The 13,640-nt window shown below is 43.1% G+C and overlaps 1 protein-coding gene across 4 annotated transcripts in view; it reads right to left on the minus strand.

The window, feature by feature from the left end:
- Positions 1 to 13,640, minus strand: part of LOC129823652 (paired box protein Pax-3-like) — a 42,740-nt gene that overhangs the window by 9,900 nt on the left and 19,200 nt on the right. For all 4 annotated transcript variants that reach the window (XM_055882528.1, XM_055882529.1, XM_055882525.1 and 1 more), the window contains exon 8: positions 537 to 809. In XM_055882528.1, the coding sequence (XP_055738503.1) occupies positions 537 to 809 (273 nt within the window). The remainder of the gene's footprint in view (positions 1 to 536; positions 810 to 13,640) is intronic.

A 13,640-nucleotide genomic window follows, 5' to 3' on the forward strand; every position in this document is an offset into this window, starting at 1 on the left:
CACACAGGTTCGTGAAAGGTCACAGGCTGATGGTTATGGGGGCGAGAGGCCAACCAACATACTTCTGTATCTGGCCATGTAGATATACGGTGTGGGTAAATGCTCACAGGTAATAGTAATGGAAACTGAAGTGCCCCTTCGACTACTAGCCGTGTCTCTGACATACGTGTAATGTCACCGCCTGATTCGTTGGCCTTTGCAATTAACATGGTTATTATTGTGAAAATCTAAACCTTGAGTATGGTCTTTAATCATGGGAGATTGTATACGGCTATGTAGAAATGAATGGAGTTAGTATACCTTTAATGCTAATCTAATGTGTCTTTCATAAAGATATTTTAGCAGACATTCTTTTCAGAATGAGTTACAATCAATGCTTTCAAACCAAAAACGTGTCTAAAATAACCACACACAAATACACATATATATATATATATATTTAATTCCTAACAGCCCCAGTGCTACAATAAAACATGTTACTAACAGTCCCAGTTCTACAATAAACAGTACTTAATATTCCTAGTTCAAAAACCGACCTTGCTCTGTCCGTACTGTCCATACTGATAGGAGGGGTGGTGTTCCACGGCGTAGGCTGGCGAGCTGTAGGTGGGTGGGCAGTAGGACTGGGAGCTGGGCATGGTGGGCATGCTGGTCAGGCCTGGCATACCCTCCAAGCCCCGTTGGGAGCCGTGACAGCTGGCCGCCATGCCAACCCCGGGCTCCAGCCCCCCGGTCAGGGGAGAGAGGGCAAAGTCACTCTGGTGGCTGGGCTGGTGGGGCACTCCTCCTGGGTTCAACAGCCCCATTACCTAGTGAGACAGAAGAGAGAATGGAATGTAGTGAGGTGTGATAGAGTAGAATAGAGTAGAGTAGTGTAAATTAGGGTCGTGTAGAGTAGGGTAGGGTAGAGTACAGTACAGTAGGGTAGAGTAGGGTACAGTAGGGTAGAGTAGGGCAGAGTAGGGTAGGTTGGGGTAGAGTAGAATAGTGTGGGGTAGAGCAGTGTAGAGTGAGTAGAGTAGCGTAGAATAGAGTAGCGTATAGTTGAGTTGAGTAGACTGGGGTAGAGTAGAGTAGGGAAGAGTAGTGTAGAGTAGGGCATGTAGAGTATGGTGAGTAGAGTAGAGTAGTGTAGAGTAAGGTAGGGTGAGCAGGGTAGAGCAAAGTAGGGCCGAGTAGAGTAGGGCGAGTAGGGTAGAGTAGAGTATGGTAGAGTAGAGTAGGGTAAAGTAGGGTGAGTAGGGTAGGGTAGAGTAGTGTCGAGTAGGGTGAGTAGAGTAGGGTAGAGTAGGGTGAGTAGAGTAGAGTAGGGTGAGTAGAGTAGGGTAGAATGGTGTAGCTTAGGGTATAGTAGGGTAGTGTAGAGTAGAGTAGGGTAGGGTGAGTAGAGTAGAGTACGGTAGGGTGAGTAGAGTAGGGTAAGTAGAGTAGGGTAAGTAGAGTAGATTAGGGTGAGTAGAGTAGAGTAGAGTAGATTAGGGTGAGTAGAGTAGAGTAGGGTGAGAAGAGTAGGGTGAGTAGGGTGAGTAGAGTAGGGTGAGTAGAATAGAGTGAGTAGAGTAGGGTGAGTAGAGTAGGGTGAGTAGAGTAGGGTGAGTAGAGTAGAGTGAGTAGAGTCGGGTGAGTAGAGTAGGGTGAGTAGAGTAAGTAGAGTAGAGTAGGGTGAGTAGAGTAGAGTAGGGTGAGCAGAGTAGAGTAGTGTGAGTAGAGTAGAGTAGAGTGATTAGAGTGAGTAGCTTGAGGAGAGTAGATTAGGGTCAGTAGAGTAGAGTAGGGTGAGAAGAGTAGGGTGAGTAGAGTAGAGTAGGGTGAGTAGAGTAGGGTGAGTAGAGTAGGGTGAGAAGAGTAGAGTAGGGTGAGTAGAGTAGGGGGAGTAGAGTGAGTAGAGTAGAGTGAGTAGAGTGAGTAGAGTAGGGTGAGTAGAGTAGGGTGAGTAGAGTAGGGTGAGTAGAGTAGGGTGAGTAGAGTAGAGTAGGGTGAGTAGAGTAGAGTAGGGTGAGTAGAGTAAGTAGAGTAGAGTGAGTAGAGTAGATTAGGGTGAGTAGAGTAGGGTGAGTAGAGTAGAGTAGATTAGGGTGAGTAGAGTAGGGTGAGTAGAGTAGAGTAGGGTGAGTAGAGTAGGGCGAGTAGAGTTGAGTAGGGTGAGTAGAGTAGAGTGAGTAGAGTAGGGCGAGTAGAGTAGGGTGAGTAGAGTAGAGTAGATTAGGGTGAGTAGGGTGAGTAGAGTAGAGTGAGTAGAGTACATTAGGGTGAGTAGAGTAGGGTGAGTAGAGTAGGGTGAGTAGAGTAGAGTAGATTAGGGTGAGTAGAGTAGGGTGAGTAGAGTAGAGTAGGGTGAGTAGAGTAGGGCGAGCAGAGTAGAGTAGGGTGAGTAGAGTAGAGTGAGTAGGGTGAGTAGGGTAGAGTAAGGTGAGTAGAGTAGAGTAGGGTGAGTAGAGTAGAGTAGGGTGAGTAGAGTAGGGTGAGTAGAGTGAGTAGAGTAGGGTGAGTAGAGTAAGTAGATTAGATTAGGGTGAGTAGAGTAGACTAGATTAGGGTGAGTAGAGTAGGGTGAGTAGAGTAGGGTGAGTAGAGTAGGGTTAGTAGAGTAGAGTATGGTGAGTAGAGTATGGTGAGTAGAGTAGGGTGAGTAGAGTAGAGTAGAGTAGAGTGATTAGAGTCAGTAGATTGAGTAGAGTAGATTAGGGTGAGTAGAGTAGAGTAGGGTGAGAAGAGTAGGGTGAGTAGAGTAGGGTGAGTAGAATAGATTAGGGTGGGTAGAGTAGAGTAGATTAGGGTGAATAGATTAGAGTAGACTAGATTAGGGTGAGTAGAGTAGGGTGAGTAGAGTAGGGTTAGTAGAGTAGGGTATGGTGAGTAGAGTAGGGTGAGTAGAGTAGGGTGAGTAGAGTAGAGTAGAGTAGAGTGATTAGAGTCAGTAGATTGAGTAGAGTAGATTAGGGTGAGTAGAGTAGAGTAGGGTGAGAAGAGTAGGGTGAGTAGAGTAGAGTAGGGTGAGTAGAGTAGGGTGAGTAGAATAGATTAGGGTGGGTAGAGTAGAGTAGATTAGGGTGAATAGATTAGAGTAGAGTAGATTAGGGTGAGTAGAGTAGGGTGAGTAGAGTAGAGTAGATTCGGGTGAGTAGAGTAGGGTGAGTAGAGTAGAGGAGATTAGGGTGAGTCGATTAGGGTGAGTAGAGTAGATTAGGGTGAGAAGAGTAGGGTGAGTAGAGTAGGGTGAGTAGAGTAGAGTAGATTAGTGTGAGTAGGTTAGGGTGAGTAGATTAGGGTGAGTAGAGTAGATTAGGGTGAGTAGATTAGGGTGAGTAGAGTAGGGTGAGTAGAGTAGTTTAGATTAGGGTCAGTAGAGTAGAGTAGGGTGAGAAGAGTAGGGTGAGTAGAGTAGGGTGAGTAGAGTAGGGTGAGAAGAGTAGAGTAGGGTGAGACGAGTAGAGTAGAGTGAGTAGAGTAGGGTGAGTAGAGTAGGGTGAGTAGAGTAGAGTAGGGTAAGTAGAGTAGAGTAGAGTAGAGTAGGGTGAGTAGAGTAGAGTGAGTAGAGTAGGGTGAGTAGAGTAGGGTGAGTAGGGTAAGTAGAGTAGAGTGAGTAGAGTAGATTAGGGTGAGTAGAGTAGGGTGAGTAGAGTAGGGTGAGTAGAGTAGAGTAGATTAGGGTGAATAGATTAGAGTAGAGTAGATTAGGGTGAGTAGAGTAGAGTAGATTCGTGTGAGTAGAGTAGGGTGAGTAGAGTAGAGTAGATTCAGGTGAGTAGAGTAGAGGAGATTAAGGTGAGTAGATTAGGGTGAGTCGAGTAGAGTAGATTAGGGTGAGTAGAGTAGATTAGGGTGAGTAGGTTAGGGTGAGTAGATTAGGGTGAGTAGACTAGGGTGAGTATAGTAGATTAGGGTGAGTAGATTAGGGTGAGCAGAGTAGGGTGAGCAGAGTAGTTTAGATTAGGGTCAGTAGAGTAGAGTAGGGTGAGAAGAGTAGGGTGAGTAGAGTAGAGTAGGGTGAGTAGAGTAGGGTGAGAAGAGTAGAGTAGGGTGAGATGAGTAGAGTAGGGTGAGAAGAGTCAAGTAGGGTGAGACGAGTAGAGTAGGGTGAGTATAGTAGGGTGAGTAGAGTAGGGTGAGTAGAGTAGGGTGAGTAGAGTAGGGTGAGTAGGATAAGTAGAGTAGAGTTGGGGGAGTAGAGTAGAGTGAGTAGAGTTAGTAGAGTAGGGCGAGTAGAGTAGAGTGAGTAGGGTGAGTAGGGTAGAGTAGGGTGAGTAGGGTAGAGTAGGGTGAGTAGAGTAGGGTGAGTAGAGTAGGGTGAGTAGAGTAAGTAGAGTAGAGTGAGTAGAGTAGATTAGGGTGAGTAGAGTAGGGTGAGTAGAGTAGAGTAGATTAGGGTGAGTAGAGTAGGGTGAGTAGAGTTGTGTGAGTAGGGTGAGTAGAGTAGAGTAGATTAGGGTGAGTAGATTAGAGTGAGTAGGGTAGGGTGAGTAGAGTAGAGTAGATTCGGGTGAGTAGAGTAGATTAGGGTGAGTAGAGTAGGGTGAGTAGAGTAGATTAGGGTGAGTAGAGTAGGGTGAGTAGAGTAGATTAGGGTGAGTAGAGTAGAGTAGGGTGAGTAGAGTAGAGTAGGGTGAGTAGAGTAGGGTGAGTAGAGTAGATTAGGCTGAGTAGAGTCGATTAGGGTGAGTAGAGTAAAGTAGAGTAGCGTTGAGTAGAATGTGGTAGAATATAATTTTAAAAAGAATAGAATAAAAACAAAAGTAAATCAAATAATACTTTGTCTCATACAGATTATGCATAAATTAGCACATAAATACAGCCTTTACATGGCTTAATTCAGTTACAAACGCACACGTAACAAGTAACTTCTTTATGCGTTACACATACTTTTGCATAGATCATGCAAAGATGTAACTAGGACGAGTTGGGGTATATACAGAGTCACACTGTACAGATTGGAGTTGCTGTGTCAGTGAAGACAAGAGGACTGTTCAAGATGGAGGAAGAACAACAGGAATTGACTGGCGGTGAATTTACTACAGTAGGAAAGTTGTGTTATTAAACCCCACTGGGCCTAAAATAAATTCTGTCAGTTCACATCAGAGAAATGTCAGTCTCTTGAAGCATTAGATACATTTTCCAGAAATATATTGTTTAGGACATATTGAATTTCTGACATTCTTTGAAAGCAGTCGTGTATTTAACACAAAGAAAATGTATAAAAAAATATACAGTTACATACATCCGACTTCCCATAAACAAAGTCATAAATTATATAAAAATCCTGCTATGCTTTTCTGAGACTTTATGAGGCAACTCTGCCACTTTTCAACCTCATATTATTTATTTTGCAACTTTTAATCCTACCCTATCATGTCACAGAGAAGCATTTCTTATCTTTTTAACCACAGATCATATAAACAACCCATTTTCACATATGTAGACACGGGTTTGGTACTTGAGATAATGAATGAGGTTGAAAATTGGTTAACATTTATACCTACTCTTCATTTACTAACCAAACCATACCTATTGATTCTTATTTCCTACTGATCATGACTATGTAACTTGGTGTAATGTAAATCAAGTAGTTAGCAGGCATAATAACCTCTCCCCTCTCCTATCTTCTCCTCTCTATTCCTCCCTCTCTTCTCCTCCTCTTCTCTCTCCTCTCCTATTATCATCTCTCCTCTCCTATCATCCTCTCCTCTCCTCTCCTACCATCCTCTATCCTCTCCTATCACCCTCTATCCTCTCCTATCACCCTCTCTTATCATCCTCTCCTCTCATATCATCCTCATCTCATCCTCTCCTCCTCTCATCCTCTCCTCTCATCCTCTCTCCTCTCTCCTCTCATATCATCCTCTATCCTCTCCTATCAATATCTCTCCTCCCCTATCATCCTCTCTCCTCTCCTATCATCCTCTCTCCTCTCCTATCATACTCTCTCCTCTCCTATCATACTCTCCTCTCCTATCATCCTCTCCTCTCCTATCATCCTCTATCCTCTCCTATCAATATCTCTCCTCCCCTATCATCCTCTCTCCTCTCCTATCATCCTCTCTCCTCTCCTATCATACTCTCTCCTCTCCTATCATACTCTCCTCTCCTATCATCCTCTCCTCTCCTATCATCCTCTATCCTCTCATCCTCTCTCCTATCATCCTCTCTTATCATCCTCTCCTATCATCCTCTCTCCTCTCATCCTCTCTCCTCTCCTATCATCCTCTCTCCTCTCCTATCATCCTCTCTCCTCTCCTATCATCCTCTCTCCTCTCCTATCATCCTCTCTCCTCTCCTATCATCCTCTCTCCTTTCCTATCATCCTCTCTCCTCTCCTATCATCCTCTCTCCTCTCCTATCATCTCCTCTCCTATCATCCTCTCTCCTCTCCTATCATCCTCTCTCCTCTCCTATCATCCTCTCTCCTCTCCTATCATCCTCTCTCCTCTCCTCTCCTGGTTGTGACCATGAGAGACACATTATACTGTGTTCACCCAGACACATGGTTCTTGTTACATCGTTTCCTAACTGACGGACGGACAGGGGAGCCTTCGTCCTTTAGGGAGCGCACAGTTCCGTTCCTATTCCGTGCTAGCTAGTCTTTTCCCCCAATTTTTACTGTATCCTATAGAATTGAAAAGGTTGTTCATGGAGCCTAATTACTATGTTCAATTGACAGTAGGCCTACCATGAAACAAAGATGACAAAAATATTAAAAGACATTCACAATACAAAACCTATGGTAAATAACTTTTTGTCTTCAGTGTGTACTAGATAAAACAGGTGGTGTGTTCAACAGTGTGGTATACTTTTATGAATGACCTTTTGTGTGTTTGGACAGTATAGTAAAGGAGAAAAACAGACGTGAATAACCCATTCCTCTTTCTCTCCTTCTCTTCCTTTCACCCACCCCCACCCCTCTCTCTCTCTTCTCCATTCCTCCCTCTCCAGCTTTCTCATTTGATGCCCAAATTCACCGTGTCCTTGTGGGGCCAACAAGGAGAGGCCACAGGGTACGTGGGAAAAAGGAGTATGATTCTTTAACACATTTCCAATAAGCGTGTGTGTGTGTTTGTGTGTGTGTGTGTGTGGCACTTTTTGTTTCTGATGTCAAGGGTTAAGAGGTCTCCTTGGTGATACATAGTGAACAGCTGCATGAGAGTTTGCGTGAGAAGAGGTGTCGTCAAAACGAGGGGAAAATAGGTGGAGTGAAAGGGACCTTTAGAGAGATATGAGAGAGAGAAGAGATATGAGAGGGAGAGAGAGAAGATAGGGGAGAGATAAGGGAGAGAGAGTGAAGAGATAGGAGAAGAGAGAAGATAGGGCAGAGATAGGAGAGAGAGAGACAGAAGACAGACAGGAGAGAGAGAGAGAGAGACAGAAGACATAAGACAGAGATAGGAGAGAGAGAGGAGAGAGAGAAGAACGAGAAAAAAGAGATAGGAGAGGAGAGAAGAGAGATAGGAGAGGAGAGAGAAGAGAGAAGAGAGAAGAGAAAGAAGAGAGATAGGAGAGAGAGAAGAGAGATAGGAGAGGAGAGAGAGAAGAGAGATAGGAGAGGAGAGAGAGAGAAGAGAGATAGGAGAGGAGAGAGAGAGAAGAGAGATAGGAGAGGAGAGAGAGAGAAGAGAGATAGGAGAGGAGAGAGAGAGAAGAGAGATAGGAGAGGAGAGAGAGAGAAGAGAGATAGGAGAGGAGAGAGAGAGAAGAGAGATAGGAGAGGAGAGAGAGAAGAGAGATAGGAGAGGAGAGAGAGAAGAGAGATAGGAGAGGAGAGAGAGAAGAGAGATAGGAGAGAAGAGAGAGAGAAGAGATAGGAGAAGAGAGAGAGAAGAGAGGAGAAGAGAGAGACAGAGATAGGAGAAGAGAGAGACAGAGATAGGAGAGAGAGAGACAGAGATAGGAGAGAGAGAGACAGAGATAGGAGAGAGAGACAGAGATAGGAGAGGAGAGAGAGAAGAGAGATAGGAGAGGAGAGATATGAGAGAGAGAGAGAGAGAGAGATAGGAGAGGAGAGAGAGAGAGAAGAGATAGGAGAAGAGAGAGAGAAGAGAGATAGGAGAGGAGAGAAGAGAGGGAGAAGAGAGATAGGAGAGGAGAGAAGAGAGAGAAGAGATAGGAGAAGAGAGAGAGAAGAGAGATAGGAGAGGAGAGAGAGAGAGAAGAGATAGGAGAAGAGAGGAGAAGAGAGAGAGACAGAGATAGGAGAAGAGAGAGACAGAGATAGGAGAAGAGATAGGAGAAGAGATAGGAGAAGAGAGAGAGAAGAGATAGGAGAAGAGAGAGAGAAGAGAGAGACAGAGATAGGAGAGAAGAGAGACAGAGATAGGAGAGAAGAGAGACAGAGATAGGAGAGAAGAGAGAAAGAGAGAAAGAGAGAAAGAGAGAAAGAGAGAAAGAGAGAAAGAGAGAAAGAGAGAAAGAGAGAGAGAGAGAGAGAGAGAGAGAGAGAGAGAGAGAGAGAGAGAGAGAGAGAGAGAGAGAGAGAGAAAACTGTGAGAAAAAAGGAGACCGTTTAAAAAGAGGCTGAACTAATGGTGAATGATTGAAGGATAATCGTGTTGCTTCCCCACCTGGCAGCCACACACAACTAAATTTGTGGGGACACACAATTCAGTCCCATTCAAAATCCTATTTCCCTAACCCCTAACCCTAACCTTAACTCGGAAATCTAACCTTAACCCTAAACCTAACCCTAGCTCCTAACCCTAAAACTAACACTAGCTCCTAACCCTAATTCTAACCTTAAACCTATACCCCTAAAAATAGCATTCGACCCTGTAGGGTCCAACAAAATGTCCTCAGTTGGTCCCCCAATTTTTTTTGACTATTCTTGTGGGGACTTCTGGTCTAGTTAAACACGTCCACACACAAAAGGCCGGACAGCCACACACACACTATCTGTCTAAGGGTATGTCATTTACAGGAGCGCTGTCAGAGGAATCTAACCTAATGCGTCTGAGGAACATGCTCATGTGTGACTGACTACAAATGAGAAACATATGGAGGTCAACACACCCCATTCATCTCACAGCGTGTGCGTGTGCGTGTGCGTGTGTGTTGAGGGTGAGAAAGTATACAGGAAGGTTTTTTTCTGGAAAGCCAAAATGTGGACATGTTCACACAGCTTTTGGGCTCCTGAGTGGCACAGCGGTCTAAGGCACTGCATCTCAGTGCAAGAGGCGTCACTACAGTCCCTGGTTCGAATCCAGGCTGTATCACATCCGGCTGTGATTGGGAGTCCCATAGGGCGGCACACAATTTGGGCGGAAGGTAGGCCGTCATTGTAAATAAGAATGTGTTCTTAACTGACTTGCCTAGTTAAATAAAGCTTACATAAAAGAAGATAATACCATATAGATATGAATTACTTGTGGATGTTGTACTGCTGCGAATTTAACACATATGTCCTCAGAGAGGAGATTAGATAAAGCATTAGAGGGAAGATAACTGTGTACAATCCCTTTGATAAGGCAACCTGATCAAAAAAGCCTGTTTGTTTGTGTGTCTGAGACTGTATGAACGCACGTATGTGTCTCAGCCAGTCTATGTATTTCTCCAGCTCCTCTGCTCTGTGATTGAAGCGCCGGCGGTGTCTCTGTTTTTCGGTGGTTCCGGGGATTAAGCCTCAACGCTTGCAAAGCCCGACCGCTTGCTGCGCTGGTGAGAAAGGATTCCACTGGTATGCAACGGATCAGCTAGCCAGACGCCTGAGACCCCATGCGACAGGGATCTAGCCCACAGTACACTGGGCTAGGCTAGAATGGTCATATAGTTCCCTAAACCTTTATGTTTTACTACCACTCAGGGCATAGGCCGAACTAGTCATAGCATAGGACTAACTCAGTGGCGACATATTCATACACTACTGTTAAAACACCATATAAACAAAGTGTAACATTCACAGAGCTACAAAAAACACCACAGGAACTGATTTTTCACTAACTAAAGCTCCAAATACCTCCCAATACCACCAGGAAATACCATTCAGCACTGATAAACGATCAGATAACTCAAAAGAACAATAAACTGTAACAATCCACAGTAGCGAGGCTTTGCTGTGTAAGGACTGCATAGTTTACATAGCTTTGTAGGTATGTCTAATTGTAAGGTTTTACAGGTTTTCATCCACTCACTGTTAATGTAAAAAAAAAAATATTCATTTACATTCCCTCTCTTGTATTCATTTACAATCCCTCTCTTGTATTCATTTATATTCCCTCTCTTGTATTAACTTACATTTCCTCTCTTGTATTAACTTACAATCACTCTCTTGTATTCATTTACATTCCTCTCTTGTATTAACTTACAATCACTCTCTTGTATTCATTTACATTCCTCTCTTGTATTAACTTACAATCACTCTCTTGTATTCATTTACATTCCTCTCTTGTATTAACTTACAATCACTCTCTTGTATTCATTTACATTCCTCTCTTGTATTAACTTACAATCACTCTCTTGTATTCATTTACATTCCTCTCTTGTATTAACTTACATTCCCTCTCTTGTATTCATTTACAATCCCTCTCTTGTATTCATTTACATTCCCTCTCTTGTATTCATTTACAATCCCTCTCTTGTATTCATTTACATTCCTCTCTTGTATTCATTTACAATCCCTCTCTTGTATTCATTTACATTCCCTCTCTCATATTCATTTACATTCCCTCTCTTGTATTCATTTACAATCCCTCTCTTGTATTCATTTACATTCCCTCTCTTGTATTCATTTACAATCCCTCTCTTGTATTCATTTACAATCCCTCTCTTGTATTCATTTACATTCCCTCTCTTGTATTCATTTACATTCCCTCTCTTGTATTCATTTACATTCCCTCTCTTGTATTCATTTACATTCCCTCTCTCGTATTCATTTACATTCCCTCTCTCGTATTCATTTACATTCCCTCTCTTGTATTAATTTACAATCCCTCTCTTGTATTCATTTACATTCCCTCTCTCGTATTCATTTACATTCCCGCTCTAGTATTCATTTACATTCCCTCTCTCGTATTCATTTACATTCCCGCTCTTGTATTCATTTACATTCCTCACATAAATACCATCCAGTCTGAAATGCAAATGAGCATATTCCAGTATACATCCGAATTTGCAGAGGAATACATTAATTAAAACAAATTAGTCAACAAAGTGAGTAATTTGCATAAATTTCACACCACATTACTACGGGATAGATTCCTTCATTGCAATCAATTAGCACACTGGAACGTTCCATGATTGCAATTCCATATGGAAACAAACATTCCCGACGTGTGCGTTTGACTGCGTGTGTGTGTGCGTTTGACTGCGTGTGTGCGTGCGTGGGTGCGTGCGTGTGTGTGTGTGTGTGTGTGTGTGTGTGTCAGTGGCTTGTATTCATGGATGCCAAGGGAAGCCAGGTTTCCCCAAAATAATTACCAAGAAAAAAATAATTTACCTTTCGTCACTCTGTTTCATAATTTTCCTTCAATTCGCAAAAGGTTATATGTCTCTCACCAGAGAAAGCATCTGAGTGAGCAAAACAGCGCCCCTCTCACTCTGTACATGTAGCCCATCTATCTGATGCTGTCTGGTCAAAAAGAGTATGACGTTGCTGCCTGTAGCATTGAATGCAAGGGAAGCCAGCGAGCATTTGGCCTCCCTTGATAATAAAAAATTATAATAATAGCCAATCAGCGTTGAGCTAAACTGAGTGAGCTCAACTGTGTATGGTCCTGGCACACCAAAAAAAGTGTCAAGGGTATTTGGTATTTTATTAGGATCGCCATTAGCTGTTGCTGGTGGGTCCACACCAAACATGACATAATACAGAACATTAATAGACAAGAACAGCTCAAGGATAGAACTACATTAATTTAAAAACGGCACACGTAGCCTACATGTCAATACATACACACAAACTATCTAGGTCAAATAGGGGAGAGGCGTTGTGCTGTGAGGTGTTGCTTTATCTGTTTTTGAAACCAGGGTTGCTGTTCATTTGAGCAATATGAGATGGAATGGAGTTCCATATAATAATGGCTCTATATAATACTGTACTCTTTGTTCTGTATTTGGGGACTGTGAAAAGACCCCTGGTGGCATGTCTGGTGGGGTAAGTGTGTGTCCGAGCTGTGTGTAAGTTGGCTATGCAAACCATTTAGAATGTTCAACACGTTAATGTTTCTTCTAAAAAGAAGAAGTAATGCAGTCAGGGAAGCCAGTTTGGATTTGGCTTCACACCAATCACATCACACCAAAAGCCAAACGTAATTTACAGAAAAAACTTGAATTGAGCATCTTGTTGTGTTGTTGTCTTCCGATGGCTAGCTATCTAGCTAAAATTGACCCATTCCTAAATTAGCCAAGGATGGAGACAGGGATTTGGACTTGTGGTTTTACTTCATTCTCTGTATTGGTCAATGATTATAACGGCGATTCTGATCCAACCATAAATGTATACATTGTGCCCCTGGTCTGAGAGGATGGAAATTCAATACGTAGGTAGATGGAGTAGGCTAATGTTAACTAGCTGGCTCACTGTTGCCTAGGAAAGGAAGTTAGGCTAGCAGCAAGAATTTTAACCAGGTAGCCTAGGACAACAAAAACTAAAAGCTTGTACTGTATGACAGTCATAGACCGTTTCGGCAACGTGAAAGAGAGGAGGATGGCATTGGCATTTCTCTACAAGTAGGGTGAGTCAACATGTTTGTTCTACTTGCAATCACGCACGCACTCACACACACACACATAAATCAGTACCATGGACAGCCACATCATATTTAGCTTACGTTGATTGGACTAAATTGTTTTTGGTATCTTTTAGTTGTCACTGTATTAGACTAAGCAGAGGTGATTTGATGATGTTGAAATGGTGCTGGAATAGTGGAGGCAGCTCCTGTCTTCTTTGTGACTTGCGTTAACTCTCCTTGGTTCTAAATCAATAGTTATTTAGTAGTCCGAAAATGTGAGAAACATTAACTTACTTGACCATGCTGTAGGTCATGTAACTGTTTGTTACATGCGATATGCATTGTGGACTTCACCGGACAGATGTTGCTCTCCAGTTTTGTGATGAAACACAGGTGTGGTTGAATTTATTCTGCCACTGTCTTCTTATTGTCTCGCCCTTAGGCCTATATATCACAGTGTCAAGGCATATGAATTAACAGGTTACAGAGAAAACAACACAATTATACACATAGGTTGTAATATGGCATATTTTTCCTGGCTTGGCTTCCCCAGTGATTTTACCTACACACCTCTATTGCTGTGTGCTTGCACATGTGTGCGTGTCTCCCTATGCAAGCTAAGATGGCCACTCTCTCTAAGCTAAAGGAAAGCCCAGTTTGTCTCAGGGAGGCTGATGGTGAAAACACCTACGAGAGAGAAGCACCTTTGGCCTCCAAGCAGAGTAAAAGTAATCTAATGGATTTGGCCTCCTAGTAGAGAAGAAGGCATCTCTGTGTGTGAAGTCTACTCTACTCACAGCTAATCACACATGGAATAGTGTTACCAAGGGGTGGCTTGTGGCTAGTTAGCACTAGCATGTGAAGGAACCAATGTGGTTAGGTTAATGCTGTTCAAGTAGTTAAAGTAGTCAATTATCGTCCATTTCCCAAATGGTTTTACAGATCACCAGGTTGTCATTGCTGATGAAAATGACAAGCAAACACACACAC

Source organism: Salvelinus fontinalis, chromosome 26, assembly GCF_029448725.1.
Source record: "Salvelinus fontinalis isolate EN_2023a chromosome 26, ASM2944872v1, whole genome shotgun sequence".
NCBI lineage: Eukaryota > Metazoa > Chordata > Actinopteri > Salmoniformes > Salmonidae > Salvelinus > Salvelinus fontinalis.